The sequence below is a fragment of the Phaenicophaeus curvirostris genome, unplaced genomic scaffold (assembly GCF_032191515.1).
Source record: "Phaenicophaeus curvirostris isolate KB17595 unplaced genomic scaffold, BPBGC_Pcur_1.0 scaffold_605, whole genome shotgun sequence".
Classification (NCBI taxonomy): domain Eukaryota; kingdom Metazoa; phylum Chordata; class Aves; order Cuculiformes; family Cuculidae; genus Phaenicophaeus; species Phaenicophaeus curvirostris.
In genome coordinates this window covers 12354-26792 of record NW_027207133.1, presented here as the reverse complement: position 1 = coordinate 26792, position 14439 = coordinate 12354, and the positions used below count along the sequence as shown (strand labels likewise).

General features: G+C 58.0%; 1 protein-coding gene across 1 annotated transcript; it reads left to right on the top strand.

Annotated features, from left to right (window-relative positions):
• Positions 1-901: 901 nt before the first annotated feature.
• On the top strand, positions 902-14439 carry TGFB1 (transforming growth factor beta 1; the record flags this gene model as incomplete). The annotated part of the gene is made up of 7 exons (XM_069883132.1): positions 902-1307; positions 5818-5993; positions 10121-10238; positions 10346-10426; positions 10653-10812; positions 11587-11740; positions 13532-14439. Coding segments are annotated over 7 exons (1254 nt in total), but the record flags the coding sequence as incomplete, so codon positions are not given.

Here is a 14439-nt window from a genome sequence, read left to right as displayed (position 1 = left end):
TTAATCCCTTTTAATGGGGTTTTAATCCAGTTTGAGGGGTTTTAATCCAGTTTGAGGGGGTTTTAATCCAGTTTAAAGGGGTTTTAATCCAGTTTAAGGGGGGTTTAATCCAGTTTAAAAGGCTTTTAATCCAGTTTAAGGGGGGTTTCATCCAGTTTAAGAGGATTTTAATCCAGTTTGTGGGGTTTTAATCCAGTTTAGGGTGGGTTATCCCAGTTTAGAAGCAAGTATCCCAGTCTGGGGGTGCCGTATCCCAGTCTGGGGGTGCCGTATCCCAGCTAAGGGGGTTTATCTCACTTTAGGGGGCTGTATCCCAGTTCGGGGGGGTGTCTCCCAGTATGGGGGTGTCATATCCCAGTTAGGGTTGGGTTCTCCTAGTTAGCGTTGGGTTCTCCCAGTTGGGGTTGGGTTCTCCCAGTTGAGGTTCTCCCAGTTGGGGTTGGGTTCTCCTAGTTGGTTCCTCCCAGTTGAGGTTCTCCCAGTTGGGGTTGGGTTCTCCCAGTTGAGGTTCTCCCAGTTGGGGTTGGGTCCTCCCAGTTGAGGTTCTCCCAGTTGGGGTTGGGTTCTCCCAGTTGAGGTTCTCCCAGTTGGGGTTGGGTTCTCCCAGTTGAGGTTCTCCCAGTTGGGGTTGGGTTCTCCTAGTTGGTTCCTCCCAGTTGGGGTTCTCCTGGTTGAGCTTGGTTTCTCCCAGTTGGGTTCCTCCCAGTTGGGGTTGGGTTCTCCCTGTTGAGTTCTCCCAGTTGGGGTTGGGTTCTCCCCGTTGAGTTCTCCCAGTTGGGGTTGGGTTCTCCCCGTTGAGTTCTCCCAGTTGGGGTTGGGTTCTCCCTGTTGAGTTCTCCCAGTTGGGGTTGGGTTCCTCCCAGTTGGGGTTGGGTTCTCCCCGTTGAGTTCTCCCAGTTAGGGTTGGTTTCTGCTGGTCAGGGCCGGTTCCTCCCCGTCTGGGGGTCCCTCCCTCCCCGTCTGGGGTCCCCTCCTCCCCGTGTGGGGGCTCCCTCGCAGCCCGATGGAGCTGGCGGTGCTGCTGGCGCTGCTGGGGGCGGCTCGGGCCCTGTCGACGTGCCGCTCGCTGGACCTGGAGGCCGCGCGGCGCAAGCGGATCGAGGCCGTGCGGGGCCAGATCCTCAGCAAGCTGGGGCTGTCGGCGCCGCCGGCGGGCGAGGGGCCTGGCCGCCCCCTCCCCGAGGCCGTGCGGGCGCTCTACAACAGCAGCCGGGAGCTCCTGCGGCAGCGCCCGCGGCCCCCGCCCCGCCACGACGACTACTACGCCAAGGAGCTCCACCGCTTCCCCATGGAGACCCCCGGCAGCGGTGAGCGACGCGGCTCCGGGGGGCTTCCGAGGGACCCAGCGGGGGGGGTTGGGCTCCGAGGGGCTTCGGAGCAGCCAAGGGATGGAGGTTGGGATCTAAGGAGGTTCTGGAAACCCATGGCTTGGTTGGATGTGGGGTGGGATTGGGCTCCGAGGAGGTTCTGAGCAACCAAGGGATGGAGACTGGGATCTAAGGAGGTTCTAGGAGGCCGTGGGATGGAGATTAGGGTCCAAGGGTCTTCGGAGCAACCAAGGGATGGAGATTGGGCTCCAAGGAGGTTCTGGAAACCCATGGCCTGGTTGGATGTGGGGTGGGATTGGGTTCCAAGGAGGTTCTGAGCAACCAAGGGATGGAGATTGGGCTCCAAGGAGGTTCTGGGGAACCAAGGGATGGAGATTGGGATCTAAGGAGGTTCTGGGGAACCAAGGGATGGAGATTGGGCTCCAAGGAGGTTCTGAGCAACCAAGGGATGGAGATTGGGCTCCAAGGAGGTTCTGAGCAACCAAGGGATGGAGATTGGGATCTAAGGAGGTCCTAGGATGCTGTGGGACGGAGATTGGGCTCCAAGGAGGTTCTGAGCAAGCAAGGGATGGAGATTGGGCTCCAAGGAGGTTCTAGGAGGCCGAGGGATGGAGATTAGGCTCCAAGGAGGTTCTGAGGAACCAAGGGATGGAGATTGGGCTCCAAGGAGGTTCTAGAAGGCCGTGGGATGGCGATTGGCCTCCAAGGATGTTCTGGGGAACCAAGGGATGGAGATTGGGATCTAAGGAGGTCCTAGGATGCTGTGGGATGGGATTGGGGTCCAAGGAGGTTCTGAGCAACCAAGGGGTGGAGATTGGGCTCCAAGGAGGTTCTGAGCAACCAAGGGATGGAGATTGGGCTCCAAGGAGGTTCTAGGAGGCCGTGGGATGGAGATTAGGGTCCAAGCAGGTTCTGAGCAACCAAGGGATGGAGATTGGGCTCCAAGGAGGTTCTGGAAACCCATGGCCTGGTTGGATGTGGGATGGGATTGGGTTCCAAGGAGGTTCTGAGCAACCAAGGGATGGAGATTGGGCTCCAAGGAGGTTCTGAGCAAGCGTGGGATGGAGATTGGGATCTAAGGAGGTTCTAGGAGGCCGTGGGATGGAGATTGGGCTCCAAGGAGGTCCTGGAAACCCATGGCCTGGTTGGATGTGGGATGGGATTGGGCTCCAAGGTCATTCAGAGTGACCAAGGGATGGAGATGGGGACCCAAGGGGCTTTGGAGCAACCGTAGGATGGAGATTGGGCTCCAAGGGGCTTCAGAGCAGCCAAGAGATGGAGATTGGGCTCCGAGGGGCTTCGGAGCAGCCAAGGGATGGAGATTGGGCTCCAAGGAGGTTCTGGAAACCCATGGCCTGGTTGGATGTGGGGTGGGATTGGGCTCCAAGGAGGTTCTGAGCAACCAAGGGATGGAGATTGGCCTCCAAGGGGCTTCAGAGCAACCATGGGATGGAGATTGGGCTCCAAGGAGGTCCTGGAAACCCATGGCTTGGTTGGATGTGGGATGGGATTGGGCTCCAAGGAGGTTCTGAGCAACCAAGGGATGGAGACTGGGATCTAAGGAGGTTCTAGGAGGCCGTGGGATGGAGATTGGGCTCCAAGGAGGTTCTGGAAACCCATGGCCTGGTTGGATGTGGGATGGGATTGGGCTCCAAGGAGGTTCTGAGCAACCAAGGGATGGAGACTGGGATCTAAGGAGGTTCTAGGAGGCCGTGGGATGGAGATTAGGGTCCAAGGGTCTTCGGAGCAACCAAGGGATGGAGATTGGGCTCCAAGGAGGTTCTGGAAACCCATGGCCTGGTTGGATGTGGGGTGGGATTGGGTTCCAAGGAGGTTCTGAGCAACCAAAGGATGGAGATTGGGCTCCAAGGAGGTTCTAGAAGGCCGAGGGATGGCGATTGGCCTCCAAGGATGTTCTGGGGAACCAAGGGATGGAGATTGGGATCTAAGGAGGTCCTAGGATGCCGTGGGATGGGATTGGGCTCCAAGGAGGTTCTGAGCAACCAAGGGGTGGAGATTGGGCTCCAAGGAGGTTCTGAGCAACCAAGGGATGGAGATTGGGCTCCAAGGAGGTTCTGAGCAACCAAAGGATGGAGACTGGGCTCCAGGGAGGTTCTGAGCAACCAAGGGATGGAGATTGGGCTCCAAGGAGGTTCTGAGCAACCAAGGGGTGGAGATTGGGCTCCAAGGAGGTTCTGAGCAACCAAGGGGTGGAGATTGGGCTCCAAGGAGGTTCTGAGCAACCAAGGGATGGAGACTGGGCACCAGGGAGGTTCTAGAAGGCCGAGGGATGGCGATTGGCCTCCAAGGATGTTCTGGGGAACCAAGGGATGGAGATTGGGATCTAAGGAGGTCCTAGGATGCTGTGGGATGGGATTGGGGTCCAAGGAGGTTCTGAGCAACCAAGGGGTGGAGATTGGGCTCCAAGGAGGTTCTGGAAACCCATGGCCTGGTTGGATGTGGGATGGGATTGGGTTCCAAGGAGGTTCTGAGCAACCAAGGGATGGAGATTGGGCTCCAAGGAGGTTCTGAGCAAGCGTGGGATGGAGATTGGGATCTAAGGAGGTTCTAGGAGGCCGTGGGATGGAGATTGGGCTCCAAGGAGGTCCTGGAAACCCATGGCTTGGTTGGATGTGGGATGGGATTGGGCTCCAAGGTCATTCAGAGTGACCAAGGGATGGAGATGGGGATCCAAGGGGCTTTGGAGCAACCGTAGGATGGAGATTGGGCTCCAAGGGGCTTCAGAGCAGCCAAGAGATGGAGATTGGGCTCCGAGGGGCTTCGGAGCAGCCAAGGGATGGAGATTGGGATCTAAGGAGGTCCTAGGATGCTGTGGGACGGAGATTGGGCTCCAAGGAGGTTCTGAGCAAGCAAGGGATGGAGATTGGGCTCCAAGGAGGTTCTAGGAGGCCGAGGGATGGAGATTAGGCTCCAAGGAGGTTCTGAGGAACCAAGGGATGGAGATTGGGCTCCAAGGAGGTTCTAGAAGGCCGTGGGATGGCGATTGGCCTCCAAGGATGTTCTGGGGAACCAAGGGATGGAGATTGGGATCTAAGGAGGTCCTAGGATGCTGTGGGATGGGATTGGGGTCCAAGGAGGTTCTGAGCAACCAAGGGGTGGAGATTGGGCTCCAAGGAGGTTCTGAGCAACCAAGGGATGGAGATTGGGCTCCAAGGAGGTTCTAGGAGGCCGTGGGATGGAGATTAGGGTCCAAGCAGGTTCTGAGCAACCAAGGGATGGAGATTGGGCTCCAAGGAGGTTCTGGAAACCCATGGCCTGGTTGGATGTGGGATGGGATTGGGTTCCAAGGAGGTTCTGAGCAACCAAGGGATGGAGATTGGGCTCCAAGGAGGTTCTGAGCAAGCGTGGGATGGAGATTGGGATCTAAGGAGGTTCTAGGAGGCCGTGGGATGGAGATTGGGCTCCAAGGAGGTCCTGGAAACCCATGGCTTGGTTGGATGTGGGATGGGATTGGGCTCCAAGGTCATTCAGAGTGACCAAGGGATGGAGATGGGGACCCAAGGGGCTTTGGAGCAACCGTAGGATGGAGATTGGGCTCCAAGGGGCTTCAGAGCAGCCAAGAGATGGAGATTGGGCTCCGAGGGGCTTCGGAGCAGCCAAGGGATGGAGATTGGGCTCCAAGGAGGTTCTGGAAACCCATGGCCTGGTTGGATGTGGGGTGGGATTGGGCTCCAAGGAGGTTCTGAGCAACCAAGGGATGGAGGTTGGGATCTAAGGAGGTTCTAGGAGGCCATGGGATGGAGATTGGGCTCCAAGGAGGTCCTGGAAACCCATGGCCTGGTTGGATGTGGAATGGGATTGGGTTCCAAGGAGGTTCTGAGCAACCAAGGGATGGAGACTGGGCTCCAAGGAGGTTCTGGAAACCCATGGCTTGGTTGGATGTGGGGTGGGATTGGGCTCCAAGGATGTTCTGAGCAGCCAAGGGATGGAGGTTGGGCTCCAAGGAGGTTCTGGAAACCCATGGCTTGGTTGGATGTGGGATGGGATTGGGGTCCAAGGAGGTTCTGAGCAACCAAGGGATGGAGATTGGGCTCCAAGGGGCTTCGGAGCAACCAAGGGATGGAGATTGGGCTCCAAGGAGGTTCTGGGGAACCATGGGGTGGAGATTGGGCTCCAAGGAGGTTCTAGGAGGCCATGGGATGGAGATTGGGCTCCAAGGAGGTTCTGAGCAACCAAGGGCTGGAGATTGGGCTCCAAGGAGGTTCTGAGGAACCAAGGGATGGAGATTGGACTCCAAGGGGCTTCGAAGCAACCAAGAGATGGAGATTGGGCTCCAAGGAGGTTCTGAGCAACCAAGGGCTGGAGATTGGGCTCCAGGGAGGTTCTGAGCAACCGTGGGATGGAGCTTGGCCTCCAAGGATGTTCTGAGGAACCAAGGGCTGGAGCTTGGTCTCCAAGGAGGCTCTGGGCTCCCATCGCTCCGCTCCAGAGCGAACGAGCCCTTTCCCCCCCCCCGCCCCGTCCCCAGGCCCCCTGGAGCGCTGGCGCCCCACGAGCCACAGCACCTTCTTCGTCTTCAACGCGTCGCGGGTGCGCGCGGGGCTGGGGCCGCAGGCGCTGCTGCATCGCGCCGAGCTCTGGATGCTGCGCCAGCGCCCGGGCCCCGACGCCCTCGGCCTCCAGCAGCGCCTCGAGCTCTACCAGGTACGGGACCCCCCCCGGGCTTGGGGGGGGGGGGGGGCAGAAAGGGGGGGGCTGGGGGGCAGAAAGGGGGTTGGGGGGCAGAAAGGGGGTTTGGGGGGCAAAAATGGGGGGTTTGGGGGCAGAAAGGGGGGTTGGGGGGCAGAAAGGGGGGATTGGGGGGCAGAAAGAGGGGTTGGGGGGCAGAAAGGGGGGATTGGGGGGCAGAAAGAGGGGTTGGGGGGCAGAAAGGGGGGATTGGGGGGCAGAAAGGGGGGTTGGGGGGCAGAAAGGGGGGTTGGGGGGCAGAAAGGGGGGATTGGGGGGCAGAAAGGGGGGTTGGGGGGCAGAAAGGGGGGATTGGGGGGCAGAAAGAGGGGTTGGGGGGGCAGAAAGAGGGGTTGGGGGGGCAGAAAGGGGGGTTGAGGGGCAGAAAAAGGGATTTGGGGGCAGAAAGGGGGGTTTGGGGGGCAGAAAGGGGGGTTTGGGGGGCAGAAAAAGGGGTTTGGGGGGCAGAAAGGGGGATTGGGGGGCAGAAAAAAGGGTTTAGGGGGCAGAAAGGGGGATTGGGGGGCAGAAAAAAGGGTTTGGGGGGCAGAAAGGGGGATTGGGGGGAAGAATGGGGGGGTTGGGGGGCAGAAAGGGGGGATTGGGGGGCAGAAAAAGGGGGGTTTGGGGGCAGAAAGGGGGGATTGGGGGGCAGAAAGGGGGGATTGGGGGGCAGAAAGGGGGGTTGGGGGGCAGAAAGAGGGGTTTGGGGGGCAGAAAGAGGGATTTGGGGGCATAAAAAGGGGTTTGGGAAGATAAAAAGGGATTTGGGGACCCCCTGAGTGGGATTTGGGGACCCCCTGAGTGGGATTTGGGGACAGAAAGAGGGATTTGGGGGGCAGAAAGGGGGGGTTGGGGGGCAGAAAGGGGGGATTTGGGGGCAGAAAGGGGGGTTGGGGGGCAGAAAGAGGGGTTTGGGGGGCAGAAAGGGGGGATTGGGGGGCAGAAAAAGGGGTTTGGGGGGCAGAAAGGGGGGATTGGGGGGCAGAAAGGGGGGTTGGGGGGCAGAAAGGGGGGTTTGGGGGGCAAAAAAGGGGGGTTTGGGGGGCAGAAAGGGGGGTTTGGGGGCAGAAAGAGAGGTTTGGGGGGCAGAAAGGGGGGATTGGGGGGCAGAAAGGGGGGTTTGGGGGCATAAAAAGGGGTTTGGGAAGATAAAAAGGGATTTGGGGACCCCCTGAGTGGGATTTGGGGACAGAAAGAGGGATTTGGGGGGGAGAAAGGGGGAGTTGGGTGCAGAAAAAGGGGGTTGGGGGGCAGAAAGGGGGGTTTGGGGGGGAGAAAGGGGGGTTTGGGTGCAGAAAAAGGGGGTTGGGGGGCAGAAAAAGGGGTTTGGGGGGCAGAAAGGGGGATTGGGGGGCAGAAAGGGGGGGTTGGGGGGCAGAATAAGGGGTTTGGGAGCTTGTTTGGGGCTATTTTGGGGTGTTTGGGGCTATTTTGGGCTGTATCGGGCTGGTTTAGGGGTGTTTGGGGCTGTTTGGGGCTATTTCAGGGCTGTTTGGGGCTATTTTGGGGTGTTTGGGGGTATTTGGGGGTGTTTGGGGGTATTTGGGGGTGTTTGGGGCAGTTTTGGGGTGTTTGGGGCTACTTTAGGGCTATTTTGTGCCCGTTTTGGGCTCATTTAGGGGTGTTTGTGGCTGTTTTGGGCTATTTTGGGGCTGTTTAGGGCTATTTTAAGGGTGTTTGGGGCTTTTTTGGGGTGTTTGAGGCTATTTTAGGGCTGTTTTAAGGGTGTTTGGGGCTATTTTAGGGGTGTTTGGGGCTGTTTTGTGGCTGTTTGGGGCTATTTTAGGGCTATTTTGTGGCTGTTTTGGGCTCGTTTAAGGGTGTTTGGGACTGTTTTGGTGTCATTTTGGGCAATTTTGGGCTCATTTAGGGGTGTTTGTGGCTGTTTTTGGCTATTTTGAGGGTGTTTTTGGCTATTTTGAGGGTGTTTGGGGCTATTTTGAGGGTGTTTGGGGCTGTTTGGGCTATTTTAGGGCTGTTTGAACTATTTTAAGGGTGTTTGGGCCTCTTTTGTGGCTGTTTGGGGGTATTCTGGGGTGTTCGGGGTAGTTTTGGGGGTGTTTGGGGCTATTTTAGGGCTATTTTGTGCCCGTTTGGGGCTCATTTAGGGGTGTTTGTGGCTGTTTTGGGCTATTTTGTGGCTGTTTTGGGCTCATTTAGGGGTGTTTGGGACTGTTTAGGGCTATTTTAGGGTGTTTTGGGGGTGTTCGGGGGTATTTTAGGGTGTTTGGGGCAGTTTTGGGGGTGTTTGGGGCTAGTTTGGGGCTATTTTGTGGCTGGTTTGGGCCATTTTAAGGGTGTTTGGGGCAGTTTTGTGGCTGTTTGGGGCTATTTTGGGGTGTTTGGGGCTACTTTAGGGCTATTTTGTGGCTGTTTTGGGCTCATTTAAGGGTGTTTGGGACTGTTTTGGTGTCATTTAGGGGCAATTTTGGGCTCATTTAGTGGTGTTTGGGGCTGTTTGGGGCTATTTTGTGGCTGTTTGGGGCTATTTCGGGGTGTTTGGGGCTGTTTTGGTCTCATTTAGGGTTGTTTGGGGTTGTTTTGGGCTATTTTAGGGCTGTTTAGGGCTGTTTTAAGGGTGTTTGGGGCTGTTTGGGCCTATTTTGAGGCAGTTTTGGGCTATTTTGTGGCTGTTTAGGGCTATTTTGCGGGTGTTTGGGGCTGTTTGGGGCTATTTTAGGGCTGTTTGGGGCTATTTTGGGGCTGTTTGGGCCTATTTTGCGGGTGTTTGGGGCTGTTTTAAGGGTGTTTGGGGCTGTTTGGGCCTATTTTGGGGCAGTTTTGGGCTATTTTGTGGCTGTTTAGGGCTATTTTAAGGGTGTTTGGGACTGTTTGGGCCTATTTTGAGGCAGTTTAGGGCTATTTTGTGGCTGTTTGGGGCTATTTTAGGGCTGTTTGGGGCTATTTTGTGGCTGTTTAGGGCTATTTTAAGGGTGTTTGGGCCTATTTTAAGGATGTTTGGGGCTGTTTGGGGCTATTTTAGGGCTGTTTGGGGCTATTTTAGGGCTGTTTGGGGCTATTTTAAGGGTGTTTGGGGCTGTTTGAGGCTATTTTAGGGCTGTTTAGGGCTATTTTAAGGGTGTTTGGGGCTGTTTGGGGCTGTTTGGGGCTATTTTGAGGCTGTTTGGGGCTATTTTAGGGCTGTTTAGGGCTATTTTAGGGCTGTTTAGGGCTATTTTAAGGGTGTTTGGGGCTATTTTGAGGCTGTTTGGGGCTATTTTAGGGCTGTTTAGGGCTATTTTAAGGGTGTTTGGGCCTATTTTAAGGATGTTTGGGGCTGTTTGGGGCTATTTTAGGGCTGTTTGGGGCTATTTTAGGGCTGTTTGGGGCTATTTTAAGGGTGTTTGGGGCTGTTTGAGGCTATTTTAGGGCTGTTTAGGGCTATTTTAAGGGTGTTTGGGGCTGTTTGGGGCTGTTTGGGGCTATTTTGAGGCTGTTTGGGGCTATTTTAGGGCTGTTTAGGGCTATTTTAGGGCTGTTTAGGGCTATTTTAAGGGTGTTTGGGGCTATTTTGAGGCTGTTTGGGGCTATTTTAGGGCTGTTTAGGGCTATTTTAAGGGTGTTTAGGGCTATTTTGGGGCTGTTTGGGCCTATTTTGAGGCAGTTTTGGGCTATTTTGTGGCTGTTTAGGGCTATTTTAAGGGTGTTTGGGCCTATTTTAAGGATGTTTGGAGCTGTTTGGGGCTATTTTAGGGCTGTTTTAAGGGTGTTTGGGGCTGTTTGGAGCTATTTCAGGCTGTTTGGAGCTATTTCAGGGCTGTTTGGGGCTATTTTAAGGGTGTTTGGGGCTATTTTAGGGCTGTTTGGGCCTATTTTGAGGCAGTTTTGGGCTATTTTGTGGCTGTTTAGGGCAATTTTGAGGGTGTTTGGGGCTATTTCAGGGCTGTTTAGGGCTATTTTAAGGGTGTTTGGAGCTGTTTGGGGCTATTTTAGGGCTGTTTAGGGCTATTTCAGGGCTGTTTAGGGCTACTTTAAGGGTGTTTGGGGCTATTTTGTGGCTGTTTGGGCCTATAGGGGGGCTGTTTGGGGCTATTTTAGGGGTGTCTGGGGCAGTTTTGGGGTGCCCCACACAACCCTCCCCCCTCCCCCCCCCCCCCCAGGGCTACGGCAACGCCTCCTGGCGCTACCTGCACGGGCGCTCGGTGCAGGCGACGGCGGACGAGGAGTGGCTGTCCTTCGATGTCACCGACGTCGTCCAGCAGTGGCTGAGTGACAGCGGTGAGCGAGGGGGGGCAGCCCTGAACCCCCATTTTCTGCCCCTGCGCCCCAAAACCCCCCCCCCTCAATTTTTTTTATCTGACCCCCCCCCCCCCAAAACCCCGCAGAGCCCCTCGGGGTGTTCAAGCTCAGCGTCCACTGCTCCTGCGAGGAGGGGACCCCAGGACATGCGCATCGCCATCGAAGGTTTGGGGGGGCCCCCTGGTTTGGGGGGGGGGGGTGGGTGTGGGGTTTTGGGGACCCCCCCCTCTGTGTTTTGGGGGGCTCCCTGAATCCACTCTCCTTGCCCGCTGGGGTCAAGCAGCGAGGGTTGGGGGGGTGGGGGGGGGGGGGGGGACTCAAGGATGCTTGGAAGTGTCGGTTTGGGTTGGGGGGGGGGTTCCCGGTTGGATTTTTGGGGTGTCCCCCCCCCCCCCCTCGCAGGGTTCGAGCAGCAGCGGGGGGACATGCAGAGCATCGCGCAGAAGCATCGCCGCGTGCCCTACGTGCTGGTCATGGCGCTGCCCCCCGAGCGCGCCAGCAGCCTCCACAGCGCCCGCCGCCGCCGCGACCTCGACGCCGACTACTGCTACGGGTACCCCAAAAATCCTAACCCCCCCCCTCCCTCCATCCCCCCCCAAAAAACCACAGCTGGGACCCCCAGGGAAGGGGGTTTTGGGGGGGGTAATCGGTGCCGCGTTCACTCTGGAGCGGAGTGAGGGCGGGGACGGAGGTAGCGAGCAGGGAACCCCGATTCTCAGCCGGGGACCCCAATTTCTCCCCCAGTGACCCCCTTTTCTCCCCTGGGAAGGGCTGGGAGCCCCCTTTTCTCCCCCAGTGACCCCCATTTCTCCCCCAGTGACCCCTGTTTCTCCCCTGGGAAGGGCTGGGACCCCCATTTCCCCCCCAGTGACCCCCATTTCTCCCCCAGTGACCCCCCTTTTCCCCCTAGTTACCCCCATTTCTGTCCTGGGAAGGGCTGGGACCCCCATTTCTCCCCCAGTGACCCCCTTTTCTCCCCTGGGAACGACTGGGACCCCCATTTCTCCCCCAGTGACCCCCATTTTCCCCTGGGAAGGGCTGGAACCCCCATTTCTCCCCCAGTGACCCCCATTTTCCCCCTAGTTACTCCCATTTCCCCTCGAGAATGACTGGGACCCCCATTTCTCCCCCAGTGACCCCCATTTCTCCCCTGGGAAGGGCTGGGACCCCCTTTTCTCCCCCAGTGACCCCCTTTTCTCCCCCGGGAAGGGCTGGGAGCCCCATTTTCCCCAGTGACCCCCATTTCTCCCCCAGTGACCCCCGTTTCTCCCCCGGGAAGGGCTGGGACCCCCCCTTTCTCGCCCCGTGACCCCCGTTTCTCGCGCAGGACGGAGGAGAAGAACTGCTGCGTGCGGCCGCTCTACATCGACTTCCGCAAGGACCTTCAGTGGAAATGGATCCATGAGCCCAAGGGCTACATGGCCAACTTCTGCATGGGGCCCTGCCCCTACATCTGGAGCGCAGACACCCAGTACACCAAGGTGGGGGGCCGGGGACCCCGAAAACGGGGACGGGGACCCCGAAAATGGGGAGAGGGACCCCGAAAATGGGGACAGGGACCCCGAAAATGGGGAGAGGGACCCCGAAAATGGGGACGGGGACCCCGAAAATGGGGAGAGGGACCCTGAAAATGGGGACGGGGACCCCGAAAATGGGGAGAGGGACCCCGAAAATGGGGACGAGACCCCAAAAACGGGGAGAGGGACCCTGAAAATGGGCAGTGGGATGCCAAAAATGGGCTGAGGGACACGAAAATGGGGACAGGGACCCCGAAAATGGGCAGAGGGACCCCGAAAATGGGGACAGGGACCCTAAAAATGGGGACAGGACCCCAAAAATGGGGACGGGGACCCCGAAAATGGGGAGAGGGACCCCAAAAATGGGGACGGGGACCCCGAAAATGGGGACAGGACCCCAAAAATGGGGACAGGGACCCCGAAAATGGGGAGAGGGACCCAGAAAATGGGGACGGGGACCCCGAAAATGGGGACGGGGACCCTAAAAATGGGGACAGGGACCCCAAAAATGGGGAGAGGGACCCTGAAAATGGGCAGTGGGATGCCAAAAATGGGCTGAGGGACACGAAAATGGGGACAGGGGCCCCGAAAATGGGGTCAAGGACCCCAAAAATGGGCACAGGGACCCTAAAAATGGGGACAGGACCCCGAAAACGGGGAGAGGGACCCTGAAAATGGGGACGGGGACCCCAAAAATGGGCAAAGGGACACAAAAACGGGGACGAGGACCCCAAAAATGGGGACAGGGACCCTGAAAATGGGGACAGGGAGACTAAAAATGGGGAGAGGGACCCCGAAAATGGGGACAGGGACACAAAAATGGGGAGAGGGACCCCAAAAATGGGGACAAAGACCCTGAAAATGGGGAGAGAGAGCCCAAAAACAGGGACAGGGACCCCCAAAACGGGAAGAGGGACCCTGAAAATGGGGAGAGGGACCCCAAATGGGCAGAGGGACCCTAAAAATGGGCAGAGGGACACAAAAATGGGAAGAGGGACCCCAAAAACGGGGACAGGGACACAAAAATGGGGACAGGGACCCTGAAAATGGGGACAGGGACCCCGAAAATGGGGACGGGGACCCTAAAAATGGGGAGAGGGACCCCGAAAATGGGGACAGGGACACAAAAATGGGGAGAGCCCAAAAACAGGGACAGGGACCCCCAAAACGGGAAGAGGGACCCTGAAAATGGGGAGAGGGACCCCAAATGGGCAGAGAGACCCCAAAAATGGGGAGAGGGACCCCGAAAATGGGGACAGGGACCCCAAAAATGGGCACAGGGACCCCAAAAATGGGGACAGGGAACCCGAAAATGGGCATAGGGACCCCAAATGGGCAGAGGGACCTCAAAAATAGGGAGAGGGACCCCGAAAACGGGGACAGGGACCCCAAAAACAGGGACAGGGACCCCAAAAATGGGGACAGGGACCCCGAAAATGGGCATAGGGACCCCAAAAATGGGGCAGAGGGACCTTTGAACTAGGCAGAGAGATGGAAAAAATGGGCCCAGAGACCCCAAAATGGGGGTCACTGGGGTGGGGGGGCACAGCAGGACACCCCAAAACTGAGGGGGGGGCACAGTGGGACCCCAAACTGGGGGTCACTGGGGTGGGATTGGAGTGGGGGGGGCACAGCGAGACCCCCCAAACGCAAGGTTTGCGTGGGGCCGGCTGGGGATATTGGGGTGCTGTCTGACGGAGTGGTTTTTGGGGGGGGGGGGTCCCCCCTTTTTTTTGGGGGGGGGGGTCTCCGCAGGTGCTGGCCCTGTACAACCAGCACAACCCGGAGGCGTCGGCGGCTCCGTGCTGCGTCCCCCACGCCCTCGACCCCCTCCCCATCGTCTACTACGTGGGGCGCAAGGCCCGCGTCGAGCAGCTCTCCGACATGGTCGTGCGAGCCTGCAAGTGCAGCTGACCCCCCCCCACCCCCCCCCGGGACCCCCCAAAACAGCCGGGGACACCCCGAAACCCCTCAGACCCCTCTGGATCTCCCCGAACCCCCTCAGACCCCCTCAAATCCCGCTGGAGCCCCTCAGAACCCCCTCTGGAGCCCCTCAGCCCCCCCCAAAAACTCCCTCAGACACCCTCCCAAGTACCTCTGGATCCCCCCCCAAATCCTTCTGGGACCCCCCCAAACCCCTCAGACCCCTCAAAACCCCTCCGGATCCCCTCAAACCCCTCTGGATCCTCTCAAATCCCTCTGGATCCCCTCAAAACCCCTCTGGATCTCCCAAAACCCCTCTGGATCCTCTCAAATCCCTCGGGATCCCCTCAAACCCCCTCTGGATCCCCCAAAACCCCTCTGGATCCTCTCAAAAACCCCTCTGGATCCCCTCAAAACCCCTCTGGATCCCCTCACAAACCCCTCTGGATCCTCTCAAACCCCTCCGGATCCCCTCAAACCCCTCTGGATCCCCTCAAAACCCCTCTGGATCCTCTCAAAACCCCTCTGGATCCTCTCAAATCCCTCTGGATCCCCTCAAACCCCTCTGGATCCCCTCACAAACCCCTCTGGATCCCCTCAAACCCCTCTGGATCCTCTCAAACCCCTTTGGATCCCCTCAAACCCCTCCGGATCCCCCCAAACCCCCTCTGGATCCCCTCAAACCCCCTCTGGATCTTCTCAAAACCCCTCTGGATCCCCCTAAAAACCCCTCTGGATCC